At 52.1% G+C, this 26,068-nt stretch overlaps 9 protein-coding genes across 9 annotated transcripts; 5 read left to right on the top strand and 4 right to left on the bottom strand.

The window, feature by feature from the left end:
- Positions 1 to 450: 450 nt before the first annotated feature.
- B0T23DRAFT_401501 (uncharacterized protein) lies at positions 451 to 2,381 on the top strand (the record flags this gene model as incomplete). The annotated part of the gene is made up of 6 exons (XM_062838594.1): positions 451 to 520; positions 595 to 661; positions 902 to 962; positions 1,039 to 1,407; positions 1,885 to 2,133; positions 2,163 to 2,381. 6 exons carry the CDS (start codon positions 451 to 453, stop codon positions 2,379 to 2,381), a joined length of 1,035 nt encoding a protein of 344 aa, XP_062697633.1.
- A 536-nt stretch (positions 2,382 to 2,917) lies between these two features.
- On the top strand, positions 2,918 to 4,782 carry B0T23DRAFT_306700 (serine/threonine-protein phosphatase 5; the record flags this gene model as incomplete). The annotated part of the gene is made up of 6 exons (XM_062834392.1): positions 2,918 to 3,067; positions 3,171 to 3,251; positions 3,360 to 3,798; positions 3,858 to 4,101; positions 4,198 to 4,684; positions 4,744 to 4,782. 6 exons carry the CDS (start codon positions 2,918 to 2,920, stop codon positions 4,780 to 4,782), a joined length of 1,440 nt encoding a protein of 479 aa, XP_062697632.1.
- A 747-nt stretch (positions 4,783 to 5,529) lies between these two features.
- B0T23DRAFT_330663 (uncharacterized protein) lies at positions 5,530 to 6,440 on the bottom strand (the record flags this gene model as incomplete). The annotated part of the gene is made up of 1 exon (XM_062835712.1): positions 5,530 to 6,440. A coding segment is annotated over exon 1 (456 nt), but the record flags the coding sequence as incomplete, so codon positions are not given.
- A 695-nt stretch (positions 6,441 to 7,135) lies between these two features.
- B0T23DRAFT_32271 (kinase-like domain-containing protein) lies at positions 7,136 to 9,333 on the bottom strand. The gene is made up of 5 exons (XM_062835315.1): positions 9,036 to 9,333; positions 8,891 to 8,972; positions 8,721 to 8,820; positions 8,261 to 8,657; positions 7,136 to 8,204 (listed from the first exon to the last, which is right to left on the bottom strand). The coding sequence occupies exons 1-5, from the start codon at positions 9,188 to 9,190 to the stop codon at positions 7,259 to 7,261; spliced, it is 1,680 nt and encodes a 559-aa protein (XP_062697630.1). The 5' UTR covers positions 9,191 to 9,333; the 3' UTR covers positions 7,136 to 7,258.
- Positions 9,334 to 10,216: 883 nt separating this feature from the next.
- B0T23DRAFT_401497 (uncharacterized protein) lies at positions 10,217 to 10,778 on the top strand (the record flags this gene model as incomplete). The annotated part of the gene is made up of 2 exons (XM_062838593.1): positions 10,217 to 10,444; positions 10,677 to 10,778. 2 exons carry the CDS (start codon positions 10,217 to 10,219, stop codon positions 10,776 to 10,778), a joined length of 330 nt encoding a protein of 109 aa, XP_062697629.1.
- B0T23DRAFT_32209 (S-adenosyl-L-methionine-dependent methyltransferase) lies at positions 10,679 to 12,619 on the bottom strand. Its single transcript, XM_062835276.1, has 5 exons — positions 12,433 to 12,619; positions 11,843 to 12,359; positions 11,549 to 11,753; positions 11,225 to 11,479; positions 10,679 to 11,128 (listed from the first exon to the last, which is right to left on the bottom strand). Exons 1-5 carry the CDS (start codon positions 12,446 to 12,448, stop codon positions 10,904 to 10,906), a joined length of 1,218 nt encoding a protein of 405 aa, XP_062697628.1. The 5' UTR covers positions 12,449 to 12,619; the 3' UTR covers positions 10,679 to 10,903.
- A 700-nt stretch (positions 12,620 to 13,319) lies between these two features.
- Positions 13,320 to 17,662, bottom strand: B0T23DRAFT_425392 (uncharacterized protein; the record flags this gene model as incomplete). Its single annotated transcript, XM_062839912.1, has 6 exons — positions 13,320 to 13,603; positions 13,671 to 14,924; positions 14,983 to 16,206; positions 16,263 to 16,464; positions 16,523 to 17,440; positions 17,504 to 17,662. 6 exons carry the CDS (start codon positions 17,660 to 17,662, stop codon positions 13,320 to 13,322), a joined length of 4,041 nt encoding a protein of 1,346 aa, XP_062697627.1.
- A 2,259-nt stretch (positions 17,663 to 19,921) lies between these two features.
- Positions 19,922 to 21,593, top strand: B0T23DRAFT_32073 (uncharacterized protein). The gene is made up of 5 exons (XM_062835188.1): positions 19,922 to 20,092; positions 20,170 to 20,249; positions 20,326 to 21,042; positions 21,100 to 21,425; positions 21,491 to 21,593. The coding sequence occupies exons 1-5, from the start codon at positions 20,046 to 20,048 to the stop codon at positions 21,539 to 21,541; spliced, it is 1,221 nt and encodes a 406-aa protein (XP_062697626.1). The 5' UTR covers positions 19,922 to 20,045; the 3' UTR covers positions 21,542 to 21,593.
- Positions 21,594 to 23,195: 1,602 nt separating this feature from the next.
- B0T23DRAFT_32035 (D-3-phosphoglycerate dehydrogenase 1) lies at positions 23,196 to 24,840 on the top strand. The gene is made up of 2 exons (XM_062835165.1): positions 23,196 to 23,551; positions 23,613 to 24,840. Exons 1-2 carry the CDS (start codon positions 23,262 to 23,264, stop codon positions 24,721 to 24,723), a joined length of 1,401 nt encoding a protein of 466 aa, XP_062697625.1. The 5' UTR covers positions 23,196 to 23,261; the 3' UTR covers positions 24,724 to 24,840.
- The last annotated feature ends 1,228 nt before the right edge of the window (positions 24,841 to 26,068 follow it).

Below are 26,068 nucleotides of genomic sequence, written 5' to 3'. Positions count from 1 at the left end.
CATAATGGTGATAAAGAGTCACAGTGGTTGTACCCAATGCGAACTTCATCTTCGTATGCATTGGTGGCACATTCAGCGGCGCCATATATGTCCACATTACCATGTGCATACATACAATAGCATAAGTATGTAGGCATAGCGGCTGGAACTATGACTTGGCTAATCCTCCACCTTCCCAAAGTGCCCCTGGTGGGGGCAGATTGATATGATGGAATCACATCGAACTGATATTAAAATTGGCTCATGATCCCTTGCCCAATCATCACCGTTCTATCCGAGTATCATCATCCCTGCGTCTCACTATCCCTACCAAAAGAGGTCAAGATGATCCGAAGACAAAAGAATAAAAGTCCTCAAGCTAGAGGTATGAGCGAGAAACACACATGTGGAGGTCGAAAACTGTATAGGAACAGATGTTGTTGGCTGACAGACATCCTCTGAGATCCCTACATGAGGCCGTTGGATGCCCCTGGATCATCAGGGCAGTTTGTTAGGTTTCTGCATCTCATCAACCTTGAGGGTGTCGTTCCGTTGCTATTTTGGGCCCGGGCCTCGCTCAGTCGGGCCATGCCACAGAGACCCGATACATGGAAGGGCCGGTCCAGGAACGCTACAGGGCACTGTTCCACAACGTCCGGGCTGTCAAGCCCAGGTGGCTACAGTACTGCGCGCGCAGTTAGCGCAGGTACACCTTTCCGCACACGATTACGTACCGCATTTCCACTTGTACCAATGTTACTGTATTATGCAGTCGGTTTGTCGCAAGTGGAACCTCGGTAGGCAACAGGGGCACTTTCGCCGCGGCCACCACATCTGGCTTGTTCAGCCTCATAGCCTTTAATCACAACCTCAAGTCCTCTTCAGCCGAGACTATCACATTCTGTAACTGGACTCGTTGAAGTCCTTGCACGGCAGCGGGCCAGGTTGTCGTCATCATGGGCGCCGACTTTTCCGCGATCAGGGTAAGCAAGACAAAGACATCAGTCACGATTCTATGCTGTTCGTTACCCAGTCACTAACCTCTTCGAACACATATAGACATTAATTGTCCCTGCGATCATAGCCCTGATTCTCTACCTCGTTTTAACCTTTGCCGTCATTCCCATCTGGCAACGATACCGAAACCGCTACAGCCAATATCTTCCGCTCGAGACGATAACCGATGGAGCATCATCCCTGCGTGCACGCCTCACCGATCGCATTACTACATGGTTTATAACTTCGGCGTGGAGGGCCAGACTTCAAGATCGCATCGATGTGGCTGATAACCGCCCAAGTACTGACTTTGATTCGGATGACGGGGAGGAGCTGAACGAAGTGGATGAAGCTCTCAGGAGGGCTCTGGAGCGCCGTGAACAGCCTACAATCGACGATAGCAATAGGAGGCTAAGTAGAGAGTCAGTGACCGTATCCTCCCCCCTCTCAAGCTTCCTGAGGCTAAAAATGTGTACAGTCTGGAACAGGGCTTTCGGGACGATAGCGACGAGGAGATAGATGATCGCACGGGGAGGTAACATGTTAGCTTGGCTAAGGGTATTTACGGCAATGAGCACAATTTCGAGTCCATAGACAACCGACAAAGAAGGCACATGCAGGATCATATTGGAGTAATGGCATGACTAAAACATTGAAGCTACGGGGTTTGACTGGGTTTTCTTGGACATGGTATGTTAGGGGAAGCACGGCAGAGTACATGGTCATGGGAACACTTCCTCGACTTGAGCAGGACCGAGTAATACCATGAGGCGCTACTTTCGAGATTTGTGATCTTGTGTTTCTATTTGCTACCGATGAATACAACCTCTATTGCCATACTTCGGTGTAGCACTTTGACTGACTCAATTCTTTTCAACTCTCTCAAACTGGTGATATATGATTGACCAGCAGCTGGCTTCGCTCGGTGGGATCGACTCTTCAAGACGCCGAGATTCCCTCAACCATTCTGACGAGTGGCCTATATCAGATTCCGACCCTCCACCATCACGGCACATTCCGAATTCCCATATCAGCTCCGGTACATATGACGATCCCGCCTTGTTTACCCACGTGGTGCCCCGGAACAGCGGGTCCGGCATCGTGGGGTTGGTTCCCCCACACGGTCTCGGAGGCTCCACTAAAGTGTATCCCGTCACCGTACCAAAGTTACCGCCCGGTACCATGAGGGGAACCGTTCGCGACTGCCGTTATCCATGATAACGACCAAGATTTGCGGGCTTCCGAAGATCAACGTGGACCGGGACCTGGAGCCAGACGGAGCCTTTGAACCCACCGGCGCAACGAACTTTATGATCTTGAGATGGCAGCAGTTCGTGACCGTCTTGGGCAGCAAATTCACTATTTGTTTTATACACCAGAACGAAAGCTCGTTTACGGATGGATAGGAAAAAAAAAAAAAAAAAAAAACAAGCCGATTGCCGCGCCGAGACACCCTAATGTCCCATCGTTAGTCGCATATGCGGGGCAATTTTATTTTTGTAGCCCGCAACCCGCACTGAATGCCGCCTGTCAGTCTCCGATCTCCGATTTGCGCAAGATTTACCAGATACTTTCTGTCAAACTGAACTTGACATCTTTTCTTCCACGGCCAACTTCCTAACCCGTACCCTTCTGGCATATCAGACTACATATTTCTCTTTCTTTCAAGCTGGATACTTTTGTTTACACTGTAGCATATTTTCTTATCTAACCCCATCTCTCATACGTTTTCGCCCTCACTGGCCCCGTGTACCTGACTTATAAAAAGCGAAGAACGGCCATCCTTGTCCGGTTCCAGTTGTTTCCTTTGGACTCTTTCTTTCTTTGGGTAATCCAAATTCTTTTTCCGCATGTTGGCGCGCCCGAGTCCAAGGTAGCAGCCACAGTATCACCCGGATACACACCCAGGACACCCACACATCGCCCACATAAACCAGAGACAATGACGACACCCCAAGAGCAGGCCATCGCCTTCAAGAACGAGGGCAACAAGGCCTTCGCCGCCCACGACTGGCCCAAGGCCATCGAGTTTTACGACAAGGCCATCGAGCTCAACGATAAGGAACCTACTTTCTGGTCCAACAGAGCCCAGGTTCGTGCTCCTGCCCCCGTCGCCTACGTCGCCTCCCGGACAATCGCGCTTTCTTGAAGTGGTCGCGTGACAACTAACCGCGATTTCTTGCTCCGTCGCATAGGCCCATCTCAAAACAGAAGCATACGGATATGCTATTCGCGATGCCACAAAAGCCATTGAGCTCAACCCGGGCTTCGTCAAGGTACGTCCAAGCCCTTTCTGGCTGACATTGCCGCAGTCTTATCAATCTCTCTGGAGACAAGTCGCAAATGCAAGCAGTAGCTAATCCGAACCCCTCCCTTCTGTCTAGGCCTACTACCGTCGCGCTACCGCCTACGCCGCCATCCTGAACCCCAAGGAAGCCGTCAAGGATTTCAAGACTTGCGTCAAGATTGCCCCCGATAACAAGGATGCCAAGCTCAAGCTTGTCGAGTGCGAAAAGATTGTGCGCCAGCTCGCCTTCTTCGCCGCTATCGAAGTCGGGGATGAGCTGTCTGCTGCTGAGGGCCTCGATGTCGAGTCCATGGCAGTGGATGCTTCTTACGACGGCGTGCGCCTTGAAAAGAACGAGATGACACAGGAGTTTATCGACGACATGATTGAGCGCTTCAAGCGCGGCAAACTGATCCACAAGAAATACGTTTACCAAATCATCATCGCCGTCAGGAACATTGTATATAACGAGCCCACCATGGTTGAGGTGGACATCCCCGAGGATGTGCAGTTGACAGTTTGCGGTGATACCCACGGTTGGTTTGCCCTTGCATGGCCACCTCCGAGCTGATGGTTACTGACAAATTGTGAATAGGCCAATATTTTGATCTGATGGAGCTCTTCAGGTTGAACGGTTTCCCTAGCGATAAGCATTACTACTTGTTTAACGGCGACTTCGTTGACAGAGGTTCCTGGTCGACCGAAATTGCCCTCCTCCTTTATGCCTACAAGTGGTTAAGGCCAAACGGCTTCTTCATCAACCGCGGAAACCACGAGACAGACGACATGAACAGGGTGTATGGCTTCGAGGGCGAGTGCAAGCACAAGTACAACGAGAGGTAAGCGAGTCGAACTCTTTGCGCCCATTCGTTATGCGACATCCTGAATTTTCGAGCACACACCAGCTGACATATCTAACCTTCTTCTCTTCCCAGAACCTACAAGCTCTTTTCGGAAAGTTTCTCGGCCCTCCCGCTCGCCACGTTGATTGGCAAGAAGTTCCTCGTCCTCCACGGCGGTCTCTTCTCGGACGACAACGTCACGCTCGACGACATCCGCAAGCTCGACCGTCACAAGCAGAAGCAGCCCGGTCAGGCTGGTCTCATGATGGAGATGCTCTGGACAGATCCCCAGCCGTTCCCTGGTCGCGGCCCCAGCAAGCGCGGTGTTGGCATGCAGTTCGGTCCCGACGTTACCAAGCGTTTCTGCGACAAGAACGGTTTGGAGGCCATCATCCGCAGTCACGAGGTTCGCATGGACGGTTACGAGGAGGAGCACGACGGAAAGTGCATCACCGTTTTCTCGGCGCCCAAGTACTGCGACATGACGGAGAACAAGGGCGCCTACATCAACATTGGTCCCGATTACAAGTTGAAGTTCTCGCAGTTCGATGCCGTGCCGCATCCCAATATTAAGCCCATGGTGAGTCTTCTTGACCTCTGTGACTGTCGCCACCGTACTGAAGCTAACCCTTTCTCTAGGCATATGCGCAAAGCTCCGTCATGTCGTCGCTGATGTAAAAGTTGGATGTATTTGTATAGCACAACAGAAAATAAAACGGCGTGAATACCTCGGGATGCTGTGTAGATCGGGCATGTTTTGCAAGGAGAACGGTTCTGTCTTGGCTTTCGATTGCATGTGATTAGGCGTCGCGCGCAGGAGTATCGGGGTTATGGTGTTAGGGTTTTTCTTCTTGTCTTGATGATATATGTTCCTTCTGGTGTTATTTGGATTCCATAGTGATGATATCTTCTAGTTTGCCAATCGACAATCTCGATGTTGCCTCGTTCATAACCCCGTCTGCATGGATCCGCGACCTTTGCGTAAAAGCCGAGTCTTCTGTCTTCTCATAGGGGACCATCACAATTATGTACCGCACACAGAGATGGGAGCGAGTAGTCCGTATGACGCTCTTGGAACCTCGTGTACAATCGCTGACCCAGATCATTCGCCGTGAGGGCTGTACCAATTTAAGCTAATTCTTTCTCCACAGAGATGGCCGTTGAACCAGGACGAGTATAGTCATCTCCCTCCATCTTCCTCACATTCCCTTTCCTGAAGCTGCCGTAGCTACAGTCTGGTAAGTAGGTACTCAGCCTCGACCTCTTCCTGCCACAGGACTCTCCTAGCCGTCCAGCCCAGGAGCTCTTCCCATTCACTGCAATCCTCTCTTCCCAACTTCTGGACAAAACGGCCCTCCTTCTCCAAGACAACTGAATTAATCCCTCCCAAGTCTCACACCTCATGTCCTTTCTCAAGCCTCACCCCCAAACTCTCCCTTCCCCCTCCCTCCCCACCAACGCCCCCAACCAATCCCCACACCCCACCACCCTCATCAACATCTGTTCTTCCCCTCCCACATTCTGGCCCGGGTAAGCAGTGACCGCCGCCGCAAAAGCCGCCAAATCCTCCCGAGGCACGCGAACCCAGCACTCGGTGCCCTTGACTAGCAACATGTCGATGGCCAGCGAGGCGCCGGTGTCGCCGAGGAATTGGCGGAGGGCGGTGGTCAGGTAGTGCCGGGCGGTTAGGGTGTCGAGGGAGGGGGTGTTTTGGGAGGAGGAGGATAGGAAGGGGGAAACCAAAGAGAGGTGGGCGTAGGAGAAGACGGGGGAGCGGATGGTTGTTTGGGTGAGGGTCTGGGATTTTGATGATTTGGTGGGTTTGGTGGTGGTGGTGATGGTGGTGGTGGTGGGAGGGTCGATATCCATTTCTGTTGACATTTCGCTTGTTTTGGTAGCGGTGGTAGCGGTGGTGGTTGTGATTGGGAAGGTAGGTTCGGTTAAGTTGGTGATTTGAGATTGTTGTTGCTTCGCTTTAGCACTCTTTTTTTTTCTCTGTTATTTCCTCTTTCTTTTTGTATGCGAATGGAATATCAACGTTCCGAACGCTAGTATCGATGAGATGTGATCAGAGTTGAGATTGAAGTGACTGCTTTGGAGTTTGCATAGCTAGGAGTAAGGATGATAGATTCTGTGAAGTTGTAAGTGGAAGATTTCGAGTCGCGAGCGGTTTGCGATCCGAAATGAAAAGTTTCGAACTTTTCTGCATTCAGTTTCATCTGAACTACAACATCTGATAATTTCGACATTACCCTTCCACATATTGGAATTTCAATCAACACATTAGACATCTCGAATTATTCCTTTTCAAAGGTCAGAAACATCCTAGCTAGCTGCATCCAGGATAAGACATGCTGCGATGATGTTTGCATACGTCTGTCTGCTTTTACACGAGATTCTGTTGTATGTACCAATCAGGGACCCACCTCGATACACGCATATCGCTGATAACCACACTTGTCGTCTGGGCAGTCGGTCTGTACTGAGCTTTCCACTCCCCTAAATGCCTATCAAATGAACAAGCTGGACTAGAGACAGGGAAGAGGGTGTTATAGGTCAACAAAACAACATCCACATGCTCTTCTATCCCCGACCTTCTGACGCTCGTTCATCGTGATGGCCATCACAGTGAATCGCCTCAGACTCCCACCAGGCTAACGCCATCTTTATTCAAGGCATGCATGCATTGCTATTGCTTTTTGGCGATCCTAATCCCCACTACGGCTTCTCAAACGGCCTACTTTGCACCCCAACTTTCGTGGCCTCGAGGACAGCCTGCATTCTCCCTCCTTTATTGTAACGCTTTTTGGAGTTCCACTTCTAGCAGTACGAGCGCTATTTATCACATGTCCTCGAGGACCTATTCTGGTCGTCTCAATGTCGTTCCATCATCTTCGCTAGGTCCATAACTCTCACTAGAGACCCAAGTGGGCATTCGCTGTCACACCCATAGAGGTGATTCGGAATACCCTTCCTCAGATTTAGAGGTATTGTCCCGCTCACCCCTATCAGGCTTATTACTACTGTTCCCCTCATCCCCGTTGGGCCTATCACCGTCATACCCATCAGATGTACTGCACTCTTCTTCCTCCGAGTTACTCCTATGGCTTCCGGCATGGCAATTATCAGAGCTTTCTACACCAGGCGAAAAACTCTATCTTCGCGCATATGCATCGCGGTCTCGACCTCGATCGCGGTCACGGACCGGGGATCTGCTGCGTGTTCGGCTCCTCGTCCTGCTGTCCCGGCTCCTAACGTCATATTCTGGCCGTCTTCTATCCCGGTCCACTCCACCTCGCCTGTCATCCCAGTCATCACGGCGGCGCCAGTCCTCTCGGCGCGGCGCGGGTCCGTCGCGGTCGTAGCTGGGGATGTAAGTGTCTACGTTGCTCGGACCACCTCCCCCTCCGGGCGGTCCACCGGGACCTCTACGTGGTGGACGGTCACGGTACCCATCGGTGTGGTCCATCGGCCCGCTGCCATGGTAGTCTGCGGGCATCGGAGGTCGTGGAGGCAATCCCCGTGCACTATGCCACGAGGGAACTCGCTCGTCGCCTGGTGGGGGACCACGGTGGTATGGCGGGTATCTGCCGCCGTTTGCCCCATTACGACCACCACCGCCGTAACCATCCCTACCGCTAAATCCGGTATCTGGGCCTTGGCTATTAACAACAGCCCCGCGGCCCACTGTGCCTCCCTTAGGCGCAGGCGGCAATGCCGCTTTCCTGTCTTGAAACTTGCGCCTGTCGAATTCGTGACTCTCCTCGAAAGTTGGTAAATCGCCAGGTAGAGCTGGTAGTGGCGCAGTCCGGAAATATGGGTGGTTGAGAGCATCAATCGCGTTGATGCGTGACCTCCAGTCAAGCTTGAACAGCTCCTTAAGCAGCGAAATAACCACGGGTCCGTGCTTCTCAAATCTGCGTGCCAGATTTCCTGGCCTAGGCTTTGACGAGAATGCCTGGCCACCGGGTAACGTCCTCCATCCCGGCATCGTCTCCTCAGATGGTGTTCCGCAGAGGTCCCAAACAAGCTCTAACTGGTGAAGATCGCTTTCGCCCTGTAGGACTGGCTTTCCCTCCAGCATCTCTGCGAATACGCATCTGTAATGGTTGTTAGCATGAGCGAGAGCGCATCTAGGGAACAGGTCTAGTCTTACCCAACACCCCACATATCTATCGCTGTGGTATACCTTTTGAGATGCATCAGAAGCTCGGGAGGGCGGTACCATCTGGTCACCACCAAGCTAGTGTAGTCACGCTTCCCCTCGCCGCTTCCCTTCCCGGGTTGGGGAATGTCGCCCTCGTAATGCCTTGCTAGACCAAAGTCGGCAATCTGTAGTACACCCTTGTTGTTGATGAGAAGATTGGCCGCCTTCATATCTCTGTGCAGAATGTGGTTCGCGTGCAAATACTTGAGACCTTCTAGCAACTGCAGCAAGTAACATTTGACTTGTGGTTCAGTGAAGCGAACTGACGGGTTATCGAGCAAGCCGGATAAATCGTGGTCCATGTAGGGTGTGACCATGTATACGATAGGTCTTGTTCGCTTGTCGGCTGATGACGGTGTTTGCTTTAGTAAGGGCCATCGTCATTGTAGCTCATGGCAGGTTGACCTACTTCTGGGTGGATGCTCAATCGCCATCTCCTCTAGGCGCAAGACGTTTTTGTGCGAGAGAAGCTTGAGCAACTTGATTTCTCGAAGAGCGGTGATGGGGAACTGATGGACAAGTCAACGTTAGAGACCGTCGAAACCAAGACCGATTCGAAGGGCAAGCGCGGTGACGAACCCCATCTCTCTCGTTGTGCATGATGATCTTTTTGAGTGCGACCAGGGCGCCCGTTTTCCTCGACCTTGCGCGGTGAACCTCACTGCGCAGGATAGTGTCAATAATCGCAACGATTGCTCGGGGGAGACACACAATGAACACATACCCAAAGGTACCCTCGCCCAGTTTACCCAGGACTTCATAGTCGGCAATCCTAGAGCAGCCCACGAAGCTGCCCCTGTCCCTCTGGTGCGCAAGCGCAAAAGCGCGAGGAGACATGGCAGCGCCTCCGCCGCCCTCCTTTGCCTCGTCGATGCTCATCGTGTAGCAATCCTCTTCTTGTTTGTATAGATCCTTTTGGGCGACAATCGCTTAAAGTTGAGGGGCCGAAGGCCAGTGTTGTGTTGGAAGCTGCGGGACGTTGTTTGGCTTCGTGTATGGATATCGTCGGCGTTTGGTTTTCCAGTTGCGAAAGCAGAAGGGAAACAGGAGGATGGAAGGAGTCCTCTGTCCCTTTGCGCAAGCGTCGGTTGCCCTGTATCTGCCGGCTATTGGTGAGTTACCTGGCAGTTTGTGCTGTCAGGTGTAAAGCAAAGACATGAAGCGACATGCAAATTTGCCGGTTGGTGTTTGGGGGTTCGCCTTTAGTTTTCATTCTTGGACTTTGTGATATATTCGGCTGGAAGGGAACAAAATGCCCCGTCGCCTTCACAAGACTGGAGGCGCGCTCTACCTACCCTAGTAGTGGCAGGCCGGCCCTCGTATCGGGTCCATGCTTAGCGTGTATACAATGCACGAGCCCACAGCGGAAAGTACCCCAAATCCAGGCCGTAACCGTAGCGGTACCTCTCAACGAAGCTTCCACAGGGCAGTTCTACCCGCCCGTACCTAGCGCGTCTCCAAGGAAGCGACGGGAACCTCGAGCGATACAAAGCCGATGGGCGGGCAACCTAGAGGTACCGCTCTATGCAGACCATGACGTCTCCAAACTCATCGCTTGTACCTTCGTACCCTTTATCCCTTCCACAAGTGACAGCAAAATCTGTAGCCTCAGAATTCAGGCAGCCAATGATTGAGAACCTCAAAAAGGTAGAGGTACCTCGCTACTTACAACCACGCATCCTCCAGTGGTAGCCCCAGGTGGTCAGGATCCCAAAGGACGGACGACTCCATCTCCGGTCTCCCCCCATCGTCGCAAAACCCACGCCCTCCCGTCAGAACCACAAGGTGAGAGCTCCACCACCACCACCAACCCACCTGGATCATGTTTGTGTGAATGCGCAATTGAATAACTAACAAATATCAAATTGTCCTCGGGAAAAAAAGGGCTACTGCATATTCCACACAATGGCAGGCGATGGAGAATTCGAGCGAGTCCCTCGCCCCGATAACTACCCTCACGGGCCCGAGTTCCAGCCGCGCACGCTGCACCAGAGGTTGCAAGGGAAATGGTGGTACCGCGTGCCTCCCAACCACAGCAAACCCATCTACCAATTTCTGAGCATTGGCCTTGGTGCATCGATGTGGTTCTGGGTAAACTTCCTTGTCATCACGAATCCTGCGTATCCCGGACAAGTAACTGACTCGTGCTCGCCCTATGCGTTTACCAGATCATGTACCGGGCAAAGAAGGACGGGGCCGTTCTCCTCGGCTTGAAGCACCCTTGGGATCACTGAAGGAATGGTATCGACGCGAATCTTCAACGACGTGGAAGTGGCCATAAGGACTGCGTCAAGACTTCTACGAAGCGACATGGTGGCTGGAACAGAACATCATCGACTGGAAGGGAACTGGACCAACAGAACAGGTATCGGCCCGTACAACAGAAGGGCGTCATCATCAGGCATCATTCATCAGGTCTGAAGCCAGGCCGCGATTCGCGTCAGAACAACAGTCAGGCGCATCTTGAATGAAATAACTATATAAAGGGGAAAGATATGAAGTGTGATCTCTATGTACGCCATGCTAACCTTCACCAATCATTCATGGGAACTTCTGACCATGTTGACCTTCACACACTCTCAAGTTCTGGCTTCAAAGGGCTAGCAAGCCGAACACCTGCATTGCCATATCTGGCTTTTCGAACAAAGCATGGGTGACCCCCCACGTGTCGCCTCCGTCCGTCTTGAACATTTCCGAGCTGGCCAGGTGGAAGATCTGCCAACGGTTGTGCCAAACGACGGCCTTTTCCTCGCCGTATGTCTCTGCCAGGTGCGGCATCATCCTCTCCTTTCTGGCCATGGTGTTCGCGAGCCAATGCTGTGTGAAAGTTGTATGTGTTAGCCCCTGTCTCGGATCCAAATGTACATGTTACGCTGTCTCAAAGCATCGAGGGGACCGAGTCGGTATTTTTACCTCGAGAGACTTCGAGTAGTGGTATCCATTGATCCACCAGTGCTTCTTGATGACCAGGTCCTTCTGGAAGTACAGAAGGAGATCTGATGAGGGCATGGTTCCTCCAGTGAAGAAGGTGCGTGCCATCCATCCATCCTCGTAATGGTACGGCGTCGTACGGTGGCAGAAGTGGTGGACGAGAAGCTGGCCACCGGGACGAAGGGCTCTCGACATCTTGGCCATCAGACCTTCGTAATTCTTCATGTGCTCGAACAGCTTTAGGGCCTTCATGTCAATCACTACTTCTTAAAAGTATCTTGGAGAAAACCCCAATTGATTGCTCACCTCGACGGACAACGCCCGGTCGAAATAGTCGCGCTCAAATTCATAGTCGGTACAATTTCCAGTGATGATCCGAACGTTCATCAGGCCCAACTCCTTTGCCTTAGCGTCGATGTACTCCTTCTGAGTGCGTGAATTGGAGAAGCCTACGACCTCCATGCCTGGGATCTTCTCGGCGAAGTACAAGACGGCAGCTCCCCAACCGCATCTATGACTGGGTTAGGCTCTTTCTTCTTCGTGCTTGCAACTCATGCGTGGAATGTTTAGTCCGATTTTCATGAGTGATAGTGAACTGACCCGAGATCCAGGAACCTCATGCCAGCCTCCAAACCCAGCCTCTCGATGTAGAGGTCAAGCATCTTCTCCTCGGCCTCTCCCAATGACTCATTGCCGGTGGGGTAATATGAGCAGCTATACTTGATCCTGGGACCAAGCATGTTCGCCATGATTCCTGTGGCGATCTCGTAGTTTTGTCTGTTTGCGGCGTCCGTCTCGATAGCGATGGGCTGATGGCGAACAGTCTCGAAGAAGTTCATCTTGTACGCCAGAGTCTCGGACCAGCGCGAGATGGGAGCAAGGACGCCCGGGAGAAGAGCAATCTTGGGCGAAGCCATTTCTTCGAGTTTGGCTTTCAGGCTGGGATTGCCCTTGGCAGACACTGTGGCGATGACCTTGTCCGGAAAGGGAGGAGTGATCTCATCGAGGCGACGGCGCAGCTCCCTGCGGATGAGCACGCGAAGGACAGCATGCGGGAGGACACCGCTGTCCAGGATACTGTCGCACCAAGTGTCATTGAGGTTGTCGAGAAGCTTGCCTACAGGAACCCCTGTCAGATCGGATCTCCTAAATCCACATATGTGATGAACAGAATGTCAGCATGTACTCACTGATAAAGGGGAACATCTCGTCTGGTGCTGAACGTTGGTGTTAAACAGGATGCTACAGTCCGTGTGGACGCTGGACGGTGGACGTGTCCTAGAGGGAGAGTGAGGCGTGAGTGGGAGATATCCTCTAGGTGTGCGCGCGACGAGCTAAAAGAACGAGTGGGTGGTAGTTGCTGCTATGGCAAAGACATAACCGCGAGTATTTTTCCTTCCTTTTTTTTTTTTTTTTTTGGAGGCAACGAGGTTTCTATAGGATTTTGTTGTGGATGCTCGAATGTGTTGCTGGAGGAAAACAGAAAGAACGAGGCAGGACTGCTCAAGGACTGAGTTCTTGATAGATGGACAAGTGCGGTGAGTAACGCCTTCCAGTCTTCTGGATTGGCCACTTGTGGCTTCCTTTCAACGGAAGGTGCGATGAAAGTACGAGATACTACCGCCCAGCAATCGCGGCCGCAAAACGCGTTGTTTGGAACGGGAATGGTAACAGTTGAGCAAGTTAACGTGTCTCATCATGTTCCTTCCCGGGCGGGGAATGCGTCGTCTTTAGAGGCAAGCACTCAACACATGATTATGAAGAGTTGGGATGGGATGGCTTGGGATGGGTCTAGACTCGAGGTCACAAAAAGCTGGGATAAAACAAAGATGAGCACACGGTATTGCGTAGAAGATCCTCCAAAAACAGGAGCGCTTCGGATAGGGTATGATATGGGCCGTGATTACAAGGTGAACGCGGATATAGTCGAATCTTTGACTAGATACGCTTGCTTGGAGCCTGAAAACTCACCGGGGCACGAAGACATTCCATCCATGCCTGAAACGCCTCGGCGCCGTCCAGGCCTACGCTCGTATATACAAAGTGTCAAAAGTGGGAGAGTGACGACATCCCTCAGTTAGCAGATCATCCTCTCCAAGATGACCTTATACTCCTTCCTCTTCTTGGGCTCTCTGGTCAACGACTGACTGGCCTTTCCAATCAAGCGCGCAAGCCGTTGGAACATGACGTGCTCGCCAACCCAAGCCAGAACAAAATACATGATGCCCAGGGCAAATATGAACATCTTAAAGTCCCAGCTGATGGGAGTAAGGTCCATCAGACTCACCAGCCCGGCAGCCGGGCCGAGGATCATGTATCCCGTGAACGCAAGAGTGGCAGCAATCGCAGCAACGAAGGGCCCTGTGAACAAAGGTTAGCGTATGTGATTAGGTAAGTGACAGTCAAAACTTGAATGGGGGGAACGTACAGTTGTTCCAGGGAGGTTGCCTGAAGGGCCTGCCCGCATTGAGAACCACACCTGCGAGTATATACTCAAAGCAGGACGTCAAAAAGAGAGCGGTATTTTCAGAATTCCGGATGTTGACCTTCTCGTGTTCTACCTTGGGTGGGATGAACCAGGGTTGCTCGCGTACAGCGATGAACGCCATAGTTTGGATAAAGATGCAGATAAACATTTGTCCAAGAAGTGGCACCAACACCTTGCGAGAGACCAGGTCGGCCGTCGGTCTCTTACGACAGAGCTCTGGGAATGGGCCGGCCCAGCTCATAAAGACGGCGATCGGTAGAATGAGGGCCAAGTCAATGAACAAGAACTGAAAGTCGCCCAGATTCGATGCTGACGCGTACAGGAAGCTGACTGACGTGAACTGGATGGCTGAGTACAAGCTCATGTACTTGAAGCAACTAAAGCTGGTCACAAGCGCGGCTCGGCCTTCGCGAATCACCTCTGGGACGCAGCGGATGTCGAACACTCTGGATGTGAAAGGAGCGGCCACCGATGCCTCAGCCTCGGAAAGTGAGATACCGACATCGGCGGCCTTCAAAGCGCCGCAGTCGTTGGCGCCGTCGCCACAGAAGCCACAGCAGTAATCTATGCTCTGCAATTTTTCAACAAGCTCATGCTTCTCGTCGGGAGACATGCGAGCAAATACCTTGCCAGCGACGAGCATTCTCCGCATAACTTCTGGAGGCGCATAGTCAATCACCCAACGGAATACATCGCCGCTGACAGCCAAAGAATAGTTCCGTAGGTTAGAAATGTCGTATGGAAGAGAGACATCTCCCTCTGGCGGTGGTGGTAAGGGGAGCAAGGTGCGGTCGTCCAGCTGGTAAATCGGATTGTCGATGCTCTCCCATTGTAACTTGGCGTTAGGGTCTCTTGAATGACCAGCGACAAAGCGACCAACGAAGCAGTGAGCTGTTTTGTTAATCAGGCTGCACTCCCGCGCAACGCTGATCGCAGTAAGAATGTTATCTCCAGTCACCATGACCGATCCGATATTCGACTCGGCGAGCTCTTTCAAAACCGGGGCCGTTGCAGGCTTCAACTTGTTCTCGAAGATGATAAATCCGACGAAATCCAGATCTGATTCGACGTTATGCCGCGTCATTTTCTGTGCTTTTACCCAGCTGAGTTTGGGAATGTGCTTGGTAGCGCAGCCGATAACTCTGTATCCCTTGTGCGTATAATAGTTGAGTTGATCATCATAGTCCGCGGGAACTAAGAATTTAAAACGCGTCAGTAACTTTCAGGGCCGATCATTCAAGACTCGACCTACATGATTCCGGCTTGCAAATGTCTCGCATGCACTCTGGCGCGCCTTTGACGAAGATGTCTCCGCTCTTCTGGCCAAACGTCTTAACTATAACACTTGCTCTTCGAAGCTGAGACACAAACTCGAAAGACTTAAGAACACCCAGCTCGAATGGTGCACGCCCGTTTTGCGCAGCATCTTGCCGGTCGGCATCAGTGTAGCCCTTGTCTACGGTTGGGGGCCTGGCGATGGATGGCTGCAACGTTCCTTGCTCTTCCCCATCCGTCGCGCCTCCTCCCTCGTGTCCTTCTTCAAATGACCATCTCGTGAACTCGAACATCTTGAGATCCAGGGGATCACCAACAAGCTCATCATCTATTGACCGGAGAGAGTGGCACGTAGCCATCGTGTACAGTGCCGCCTTGAGCGTATCGCTCGAATCTCTGATTCCGGTTCCGTGATCTTGACGAGGCACAAGATCGTCTGGGTTGTCAAGGATGTCGCTAAACCGATTGTTGGTTCGATCAACCACCCGAACTCCGAGAACATCAAGGCCTTCCTCAGTCAGAGTTCCTGTCTTGTCAAAACACATAATGTCTAGTTTTCCACCGACATTGACCCGTTGTGGGCTGATACAGAAGATCTTCTTTGACTTAAGACGGCCGAGTGCGAAGTTTGTACCAATGGTGAGTGTTGCAGGCAACGCAGGAGGGACCACGATAGTGATCAGATCCAAGGCCCGAACAATGATGAGATGCCATGACAGGTTGAGCCGTATAAAGTTGATGAACGAGGCTGCAAACCCAACCATTGCAACGCATGCCATGACAGAGATATACCGGAACGAATCGCGGTAAAACTTGAAGCCCGACGGCTTAGGGAAAAGCATGGACCGAACCAAAGCTCCTTTGGTGGTGTTAAATCCCGTTCTGACAACAAGAGCGAGGGCAACAGCCTCTTCATTGTGGTCATCTTGAGGCCTGCGAGCACGGATGATCTTTGTCCCGCAAAACAAGAAGTGTTTCGCCACTTCTGGAAGCACGGTAGAGGCACCAAGGTCCAAATTCCGGAGCGACTGATCGGTTGCCGGGGTCTTGGAGACTGGCACAGATTCACCGGTGAGCATGCTCTCGTTAACGATGCAGTCGCCGCCAAGTAGAAGACTGTCCGCAGGAAACTGGCCGAGACTCGGATCGCTGACCTCGTAAATGTCACCAGGTACAAGGTCACTGGAAGAGACGTGGCGCCCTATTGGTGTTAGCAGCTTGCAAAACCACTCGGAAAGGGTGTAGTCTCGAACTTACAAAAGCCATTCCTGAGCACCCTGACGTCGCATACAAACCGGGAAATTTCCCGTAGCCTCTTCATTGTCGATTTGGTTTCAATAAGAGTAGCTACAATGCTGCCAACTGACATGACGAAAATAGCGACGGCGTAATAGTAGTACTCATCAACTGACCATAATATCAAACTGGCAATCTGGAACACATAGAAGGGGTGGAAGACCTTGGAGTCATAATGTCAGCTCGTATGCGCCGCAACGACATGAAGAGGAACACCTTACCTCGTCGGCCAAGAGGCGGAAAGTAGACTTTTCCTCAATGTCGATTAGATTCCCCCCAAAGACGGCATCTCGATGGCTCTTCTCGTCGCTGTCGATACCAGAGCGAATGGTTTGGACGTCTGTCCAGAGCGGATCCTTCCAGCCATTGCAAAGAATGAACTTATCCTTGAGCGGGTGGTAGAAAAAGCGCACATAGCGGTAGTTGAGCATGCGGAGGTCCTGGAGGATTGGGTCATAGTCTTCATCCAACGAATAGTTGGCCAGTTTACCCGGGGTTCCGAAGACAGTCGAAAGGACACGTCCATAGGGCTTTGAGTCAACGTTAAGGATGGCCATCTCGTTCCATGAGTTTTCAATAACCACCCACTGACAGTCCCGTAATGAAGATGGTCGTCCGACCAGCTTGACGTGCCATCTGGGTACCCATCGAAACAAAAGCCAGCCCAGTCCAAAGGTTGATAAACATATGAGGATGTACACAGCCAGGCCGAGAGTGCTCGTGCGGAATCCAGCAATGGCGATATAGAGATCTTCGTTCACCATGTATACTTTTTGGCTGGTACGGTTTCCTCCATGCCCGCTGCTTGCTGATAAACCGCTGTCTCTGCGCAGAATCCTGCTATGTCCAGATCTCCTTGACTGAGTTGAGGACCGTCTGTTCAGCATGTAATCGTCGTCTGGAGCTTGGCGCTCCAAGTCTGATGAACCCATCTCTGATGCGCCAACGTCGCCTTCATAGTCATCTTCAAACGGTAGTTCGTCAAGGTCTTCGACCGATGCGACCTCGCCTGTCTCGAAATGTTCGTCGATGTCTTCTTGGTAGAAGGAGAAGCTAGTGGTGGAATCGGCGCGAGCTCGGCGGTGGTTGAATGCGGACACGCTAGTTGGGAGCGACTCTGCCATAGGACCAGAGTAGAGCTGTTGCCGCGAATGTCAGATACAACACAAACTGCACCACGAACACGGGGGAAGAATGCGTACCTCGTCGTGTGCCATCTCGACATCCTCAAAGATGCTCGCATTGCTCTGGTTCGAGCCCAAGGTGTAGAGGCCTGGACGGTGATCGTGACTGGCGCGCCGGCGGTCAAAAGACTGCGATGACCGCCAGCTAGCGTGGTGGGCATCATTGCCGCCGTTCATGTTGGCGCTATCCGTCGGTGTTGTTCCGAAGTTAACCCTATGTATGAGCTCAAACAATTTTTAATAAGTGACTTGCACGCATCGATATGGATATGCAATTGGGGAATGTCCAAGTAAGAATTTGAGATTCTTGCCGCGACCCAGTCAGTCGTCCGAACTTGTAAGCGCAGATCTGTTTGGGAAGGTGATACCGATAAGAACATGACGTCGGTTTGTTTCGCTTAGTACGAAACCTCGAATATTGCATAGTACTATACGTATCGATTGATACACAATGTCGCTGGAACAGACTTGATCTAGCCGTTTCAGACTTTCAAACATTTTTACGCCAAAGCCGGCACTCTTCACACCTCCCTCACGATCAACCAACAATGTTGGCTTGCCGAAGACAAACCCTTTCCATGGATTATCGAGGGAAGAAGCAACCAAATACCAATAACATGTGAAATCCTAAGGGACAGTCTCCCATAAAGGTATCCTTTGCTTGACCACATGGTTACACAAAACAAGACATCAAGGTTCACATTAAATGTGGAAGCGAAGGACAACTATGTAGTAGTGCTTCTTGCGATCGCATAGATAACCTCCACGATACTTCCCTTACCAACTTGAACATTCAAGTGAGTGGATCAGGCTTTCCGCACGATGACTGGAGATGGGAATGATGGACTTCAGCTAGAATACTCTTGTCTGACTTCTTCACATTTGTTGACCTGGACGCCGGAGTCACGGAGAAGGATCGGGGCCAGACCGTCCCAACGGGCAGTCAGCAAGTGGGGCAGTCACAGGCATGGGATTTTTCTTTCAACACTGCCCGCCAATCGAATGCCAAGCATGTCCGCTAACGCTTGCCTACTTACATACACTACATACCTCTAGCCAGAAAGGTCGATGGCGGAGATGGGGGTCGCTATCCACGATTTTCACGATAAGCACAGTGCAACAAGGGTCGTTCTGGTCCAAACCTAGGTTGTCGGCATCAGTTCGCGATGGAGATTCGTGGGCATCGCGATGATCACTTGGCAGATGCCGCGAAACGGTCTCACTCGCTACACTACAACGTGAGAAAACGTGCTACATACGTGCCCGTACGTGGTGTACTGGGGTCACTGCAGCATCTCACCTGGACTTGGACGCCCACGACGGTCTACGGCCATGATGGTTCAGATCGGTCCGATGATGGTGGTCGCTGAACCCAGCGTCGACTCATAAGTCATAAGCAGAAAAGTGTGCGTCAAGTTGCCTCTGCTGATGAGGTTTTGACTTGCTGAGGACAGAGTGAATCACCAGAATTTTCAAGTTTGCCTTCCAAAACCTGCCCGTCTCTGGAGGCCTAATTGAGTTGAGAGTCTTTGCACGTTAGAAGTAAATCACCGCAGCCCGACGCCGGTGAGAAGGCGAGATGTAAACACCAGTCCAATATTAACAGCACGCAGTTCAGACGAAAAGCAACTTCTAAACTATCTTGCACTTATGAGGTACCTTGTAGCTGGTGTATATGAAGCCGGCATGTCACCAATATCATTTACCCTACATCATGTCTCTGGCCGGGATCCCTGGCGAGAACGCTAGCACGCAAGACACGCCAGCCAAATGCTGAAGCATGTGGTGCCAGGAAGCGACGCGCGACAACCTGGAAATACACTACCTGAATGCGATGTACATGAACGGGCTTTGTACGATAAGAACAACAATGGCATGTTTAGGTTCATCTGGCTAGACGTAGAGGTAGGTACCTGAGGGGATTTTCAGTTCAGACGAGCAGACCGGGCATGCAATGGCCGAGTGTAGAGTCAAACAAATGACAGGAGGAGCTTGACCCTAAAAAGACGTGACCCGTGACAAATGGGCACCTTGCCTTTGCTGGAATAGAATTGAAGGTCAAATACCTCTAGGTGGTGTAGGGCAAGCGACAAGACTCATGGGCAGCAAATGGAAGTAGCGGACTGGGGCTGGGTGGTCGCCGGCGCAGTGCAGGCATCATGGAGTGGTCCAACGGGGCGCCTCCCGCTGCAGTGCCCTCGACCCGACTGTCCTGCCCGCACTGGCCAGTGCCCCGCAAATTTTCATAGCAACCCCATTGATAGCTTTTCTCCCCTCCCGGTCCCCTCCAGACCCGACCCTCGCTCAACATTTCTTGCACTGCTGCACAACAAGCCTTCTCTGCCTGGACCGACCGGCAACCACAGAACTTTTTGCCTTTCCCACCAGCACCGGGGCCCTTTCATCAATCTCAACACCCGACCGCTTCTTCAATCCAAATTTGCCCTTCCTTCTCCCATTTCTCCCTCCGACATCCACTGTACGTCGGTCGCAGGGTTCTACCACCGCTTCCTTCTCTGTATCCCAACTCATTTCCTTCTCTTGACCAGAACCAGACACAATGGCCGAGCCCATCAGAAACAAGCGGGCTGATCCCCCCATCGCTCCGTGAGTTTTCATCCCCAGACTTGATGGGATGCCCATCCCGAGTATCGCGTACCGTTACTGACCAGCCTTCGCTTCAGCACCCCCCAGAACACTCCTCTTAACACTGCCCCCATCTCGTCGCACGCTCAGCAGCCCGGTGTTGCCAGCATCAAGGAGGGTGAGTGAAGATTCTTGCTGTTGCCGAGACTTTGGTAGTTTTCTGGGCTTATCGCTAAACTTACTGTTCGTTGCAGAGGACCTTGACCGTGCCGCCGCCGCTTCCATCTTCGCCAAGGACCCTAGACTTGTGTCCCTTATCCAGGGCCGTCTCGGCTCTCTTGTCGGTCGTTCGTCCGGCTACATTGAGTCTCTCCCTACCGATGTCAAGCGTCGTGTCGCTGGCCTGAAGGGCATTCAAAAGGAGCACTCCAAGCTCGAGGCCGAGTTCCAGGAGGAGGTCCTTCAGCTCGAGAAGAAGTACTTTGCCAAGTTCACTCCTCTTTACCAGCAGCGTGCCGCCATTGTCAACGGCCAGACTGAGCCCACTGAGGACCAGGTCCAGGCCGGTGAGGAGGATGAGGAGGATGATGAGGAGACCGAGGCCGCCCCCAAGGAGGAGAAGGCTACCGAGTCTGCCGAGAAGGTTTCTGGTATCCCCGAGTTCTGGCTCTCTGCCATGAAGAACCAGATCTCCCTCGCCGAGATGATCACCGACCGCGACGAGGAGGCCCTCAAGTCCCTCACCGATATCCGCATGGAGTATCTCGACAAGCCCGGATTCCGCCTCATCTTCGAGTTCGCTGAGAACGAGTACTTCACCAACAAGACTATCACCAAGACCTACTACTACCAGAACGAGAGCGGCTATGGTGGCGACTTTATCTACGATCACGCCGAGGGTGACAAGATCAACTGGAAGGAGGACAAGGATCTTACTGTCCGCGTTGAGCAGAAGAAGCAACGCAACAAGAGTGAGTTGCAGTTCCAGCTCGAATTTTCTCAAACTTGCTCACTAACAAATTGCACAGCCACCAAGCAGACCCGCATTGTCAAGAAGACCGTTCCTACCGAGTCTTTCTTCAACTTCTTCTCCCCCCCTAAGGCCCCCACTGATGACGATGAGTCCACCACCTCGGATATTGAGGAGCGTCTTGAGCTCGACTACCAGCTCGGCGAGGATATCAAGGAGAAGCTTATTCCCCGTGCCATCGACTGGTTCACTGGCGAGGCCCTCGCCTTTGAGGAGCTCGACGAGGAGGACTTCGAGGACGCCGAGTTCGATGATGAGGATGACGAAGATGATGAAGATGCCAGCGAGGACCAGGATGACGAGGATGAGAGCGATGAAGACGATGTAAGACTTTCTGAATTTTCCCCAACACATGCTATGCTGTTCAGGTATGCTGACAAATTTCACAGGAGGACGGGAGCAAGCCCAAGCAGGAGGCTGCTGAGTGCAAGCAGAGCTAAATGCTGATCGCTGAACGAACACGAAAATGATACCACTATACCACGCAGGCAAGGGGCAGAACGCCCAATGACATTTGGCGTCTGAGTTCCAAATTATTGAGGGTCATGTATGACCGCACCGGGGTGGCCGTGGGCTCAGGAAGAACAGGAGTTTGCGGATGGCCGGAGCTTGTGGTGGATTGATAACCATTCTACGGAATTTGAATTGGTCACATGAGGAGTTGGCTTCAGCACCTGCCTTGACGCTGTGGTTGTCTCTCATAATTCTTAGCAGGATAGTTCGTCCTGACCCCTGAAGCAGTGGCATGTCAGAGCGCAAGGATGGGAGCAGATATGCGAACTAAGCCGGAACAAGGGTCGATTTGTGCGTAAAGGGATGATATTATACGGGACAAAAGTAGTGATTCTACGAGGATTTAGGTGTTGATTTCATAGTACAGCATTGCAGGTGTTTCCACATCACAAACCGTCATCCATCAGCGTGACTCGATGTAGATTGTCTATGTCAAGTTTAATAGGCCACGACACCAGAGGGCGGAGGACTTCTCCAGGGAGTTCTCGGATGGATGTAAGTCGTCATGACCCTTGTTAGCCTCGCGTGATGTAGATAGAGTAAACCTCAACGGACGAAAGAGTAGCCGAGCTGAGGCAGTGCGTGCCTGGAAGGCCATAAGGACGGGAGCTGGGCTTCCGGAAATTTAGTAGGCGATGTCTTTACTGACACGCAAGCTTGGCGGCTCCCGGTCGAGTTTGAAGGTAGTAAGTACCTCGAGGCTTGGAAGTAACCTAACAATGGTACCCAGGAACTTGTTACACTATTCAGTGCTCGGGACACGAGGAGAAATAAGAGACCATCTGCGCTGAATCGAGTAAGAGCTGTTTATATGAAAACAAACTGACTCGGACAAAGTCAAGGGGACAACAAAGCCATGCCAGGTCGCTGTGGCAGTTTCCTTTACATTGTGCGGGCAGTCAGCTCGATTCTTGCGAGTCCTTCTTCTCCTGAGGTGGAAAAAAAGAGGAGCCCGGGCAAGAAGACGGGAGGTACGGAAAGCATGGGAAGAACACCCGCCACATCTCATATTTCCATTTTTACCTCTACGTAGCTGTAGAGGTACCATTGTTAAAACAATACAGCCCGATTCTATGTTGTTCAAAGGGCTGTCACAGTGAGCAACCGACCAACATACACTACCAACTGAGTGCTTGCCTTCACAGCAGATCTCTTATTCATTCTACGATTCCAGTGGCGTAATTCGTCATCGTCAAGATTTTCTTTTGGTTGCCTGAGCTACCCACCGGATCCAGCCAGTAGGTGAGTGTTGTTTTGGGTTCCTGTGTTGTTATGAGTCAAAGGCGACCCGCCGCCCGCGTTTTATGTACAGCGCTGTAACAGCCCCCTCCAAACCCGCGCAAACCCCACCACCTGGCAAGGATCGCACACAGTAGAGGCACCTTGGGGTACACAATGGTCCGGTAACAGGAGTCCACCTGGCTGTCCACACCTCTCCATCGAAACAGAAACGGCCCGGTGGCTGTTCGCTTTGCCCTTGCCGATTGACGGAGCCCAGAGATTCAGGAAAGACTTTAGCTTCGACTCATAACTTAAAGAGTCCCTGGTTGCCGCGTTTCTGCCACTACACGCCATTCTTTTTTTTTTTTTTTTTTTTGATTTATTTTCTCTGACCATCCCGACCTTGCTCCTCTTCCACTTTTCACCATGACAGTTCCCAGAGACATTGCCCAGTCCACCGGTGACAAGACCGCCGCCCAGTTCAGCGTCTCTCCTTCAACCTTCCAGTCCCCCATCTCCAGTTCCAGCTTCATGGCGTCCGCACTCGCCCACCGCTCTGCGCCCAAGCAGCTCAAGCCCTTCAACACTGAGGACGTCAAGATTCTGCTCCTCGAAAATGTAAACCAGACCGGCCAGGAGATCCTCAAGGCCCAGGGCTACCAGGTTGAGTTCCTCAAGACCTCTTTGCCCGAGGACCAGCTCATTGAGAAGATCAAGTAAGACTCTCTACGAGCCCGTGACCAACAGAAGCACACCTGACTAACGTGCTCTTCAAAGGGATGTCCATGTCATTGGCATTCGCTCCAAGACCAAGCTGACTGCCAATGTTCTTCGGGAAGCCAAGAACTTGCTCGTCATCGGCTGCTTCTGCATTGGTACCAATCAGGTTGATCTGGACTATGCTGCTGAGCATGGTATTGCTGTTTTCAACTCGCCTTTTGCCAACTCGCGCAGCGTCGCCGAGTTGGTGATTGCTGAGATTATCACCCTCGCCCGCCAGCTGGGCGACCGCTCCAACGAGATGCACCGCGGCACCTGGAACAAGGTGAGCGCCAAGTGCTGGGAGATCCGTGGCAAGACCCTTGGTATTGTTGGCTACGGCCACATTGGCTCGCAGCTGTCCGTTCTGGCGGAGGCCATGGGTATGACTGTCATCTACTATGACGTCGTTACCCTGATGGCCATCGGCACGGCTCGCCAGGTGCCTACTCTCGAGGATCTTTTGGCGGAGGCTGACTTTGTCACCCTCCACGTCCCTGAGACGCCCGAGACCAAGAACATGATCTCCAACGACCAGTTCGAGAAGATGAAGACCGGCTCCTACCTCATCAACGCCAGCCGTGGTACCGTTGTCGACATCCCTGCGTTGATCAAGGCCATGCGCAGCGGCAAGATCGCCGGTGCCGCTCTAGACGTTTTCCCCAACGAGCCGGCTGCTAACGGCGACTACTTCACCAACGATCTCAACCAGTGGGGCGAAGATCTGCGTGGGCTCAACAACATCATCCTCACCCCCCATATTGGTGGCAGTACTGAGGAGGCTCAGCGCGCCATTGGTGTAGAGGTCGCCGATGCCCTCGTGCGCTACATCAACCAGGGTGTCACCACTGGCAGTGTCAACGTGCCCGAGGTTACCATGCGCTCTTTGACGCTGGATGAGCCCAACCACGCTCGCGTCATCTACATTCATCGCAACGTGCCTGGTGTACTGCGCAAGGTCAACGAGATTCTCGCCGAACACAACGTCGACAAGCAGATTTCGGATTCCAAGGGCGATATTGCGTATCTCATGGCTGACGTTAGTGACGTCAAGCAAGACGATATCAAGAACATTCGCGACAGCCTGGATTCCCTCAGCTCGCGCATCCTCACTCGCATCCTTTACTAAACGGGAAGGATCGGAACAGTGTACATGGCAAGAAAAGGGGGTTAAGAGTTGCCTTGGGGTGCGGTCATGAGTCATGATATCTGGCGTCGCGGAGTCCGTCGGGTGGATGCACAAACAACGATTTCAACATGATCTCTTTCTCTCTCACGGTATGCCCAACCGGTGCGTGTGCGTCCCGAGGAAGGGGAGAGAAAAGGTCGAACATGACGACGTTCCTGGCACTGGTTCAACATCTAGTCTTTTTCATCAAGTTTTGTTTTTTTTGGGTCATTGGGAGCGCAAGTACAAAATACGGCATGGCAGGTTCTTAAAACAGGACAAAAGGGGAAAATGCCTTTGAACGAAGGCGTCGACAAGTCGATGGTGTGCATTCTGGAAAAGGATCGGAAAAAGGTATCATCACCTGGCATCGATATCCATCATGTTGTCACCAACAGTCAACGATTATACCTACTAGATAATACAGACATCTCTTCCAACATTTCTCGAAGCCGAATGAGATATGGTACGGAAGTCCCAGCTTCTTCACATGCTGCTGTCACCACCATTGGATTTCCGTCATTTCGGGTCTTTTTTTAATCTGTCGATTGGCTGCTGCGGCATAACATTCCCACTTCACCAAAGATTGCAGCTATTCAGCCAGGATGTCCCGGGCTTGGGACGCGGATAAGGTCGACGACGAGGTGTTGCGCACGGACTGCTTTGTCAACTGGGTTATACATACGGTAGAACATGCTGCACCCGCTTCTCCAGTTCTGTACACGTGCAGATATGAGGGTAACTCAGTGGCCTTCCCGTTCCGACCTGGAGGTGGAAGGAAGACATCATCATATCCAGTGTCGTCTCTGTCGCGGGTTAATGAAAAGTGCTTCAACCTTTCATAGCTACAACTGATAATTGATATCAAGCGAGATCTCAATTGCGTTACTGACCAACGGATGGGATTCTTAAACAGAACGGTTTGCTCACGAAGCAAAACAGCATCGGGCCGGTATCATGTCAGTCACCGTCATGGGTGTCATTATCACCGAAACAGACTGATTCCAACACACCGGTGGATGACGTCCGAGTGAGGGACGGTGTTGACTCTGAATGGTAACAGTAGTCACTCGTCGTCAATCCGGCCACGGAGCAGACAAAAGGCGGCAACGACGCGGAGTCGGCGGAAAACCACCAAAAGCATCGCCTTTCCCCCCCTTTTTTCTCCCAAGTCCCAGGTCCCGATACTCGGACTGCCGGCCGCACGGGGGGCCTGGTGGGGCCCGTAAGTAATGTAGTCGCCAACAGTTTCCACAGTCTTTGACGACTCGCCATTCGCTGGCGCTCTTTTTACCCCTGCAGATTC

This window comes from Neurospora hispaniola (genome assembly GCF_033458365.1).
Source record: "Neurospora hispaniola strain FGSC 10403 chromosome Unknown B0T23scaffold_1, whole genome shotgun sequence".
NCBI lineage: Eukaryota > Fungi > Ascomycota > Sordariomycetes > Sordariales > Sordariaceae > Neurospora > Neurospora hispaniola.
Note: the sequence above shows the minus strand (reverse complement) of the source record. Positions and strands in the feature narration are given on the sequence as shown.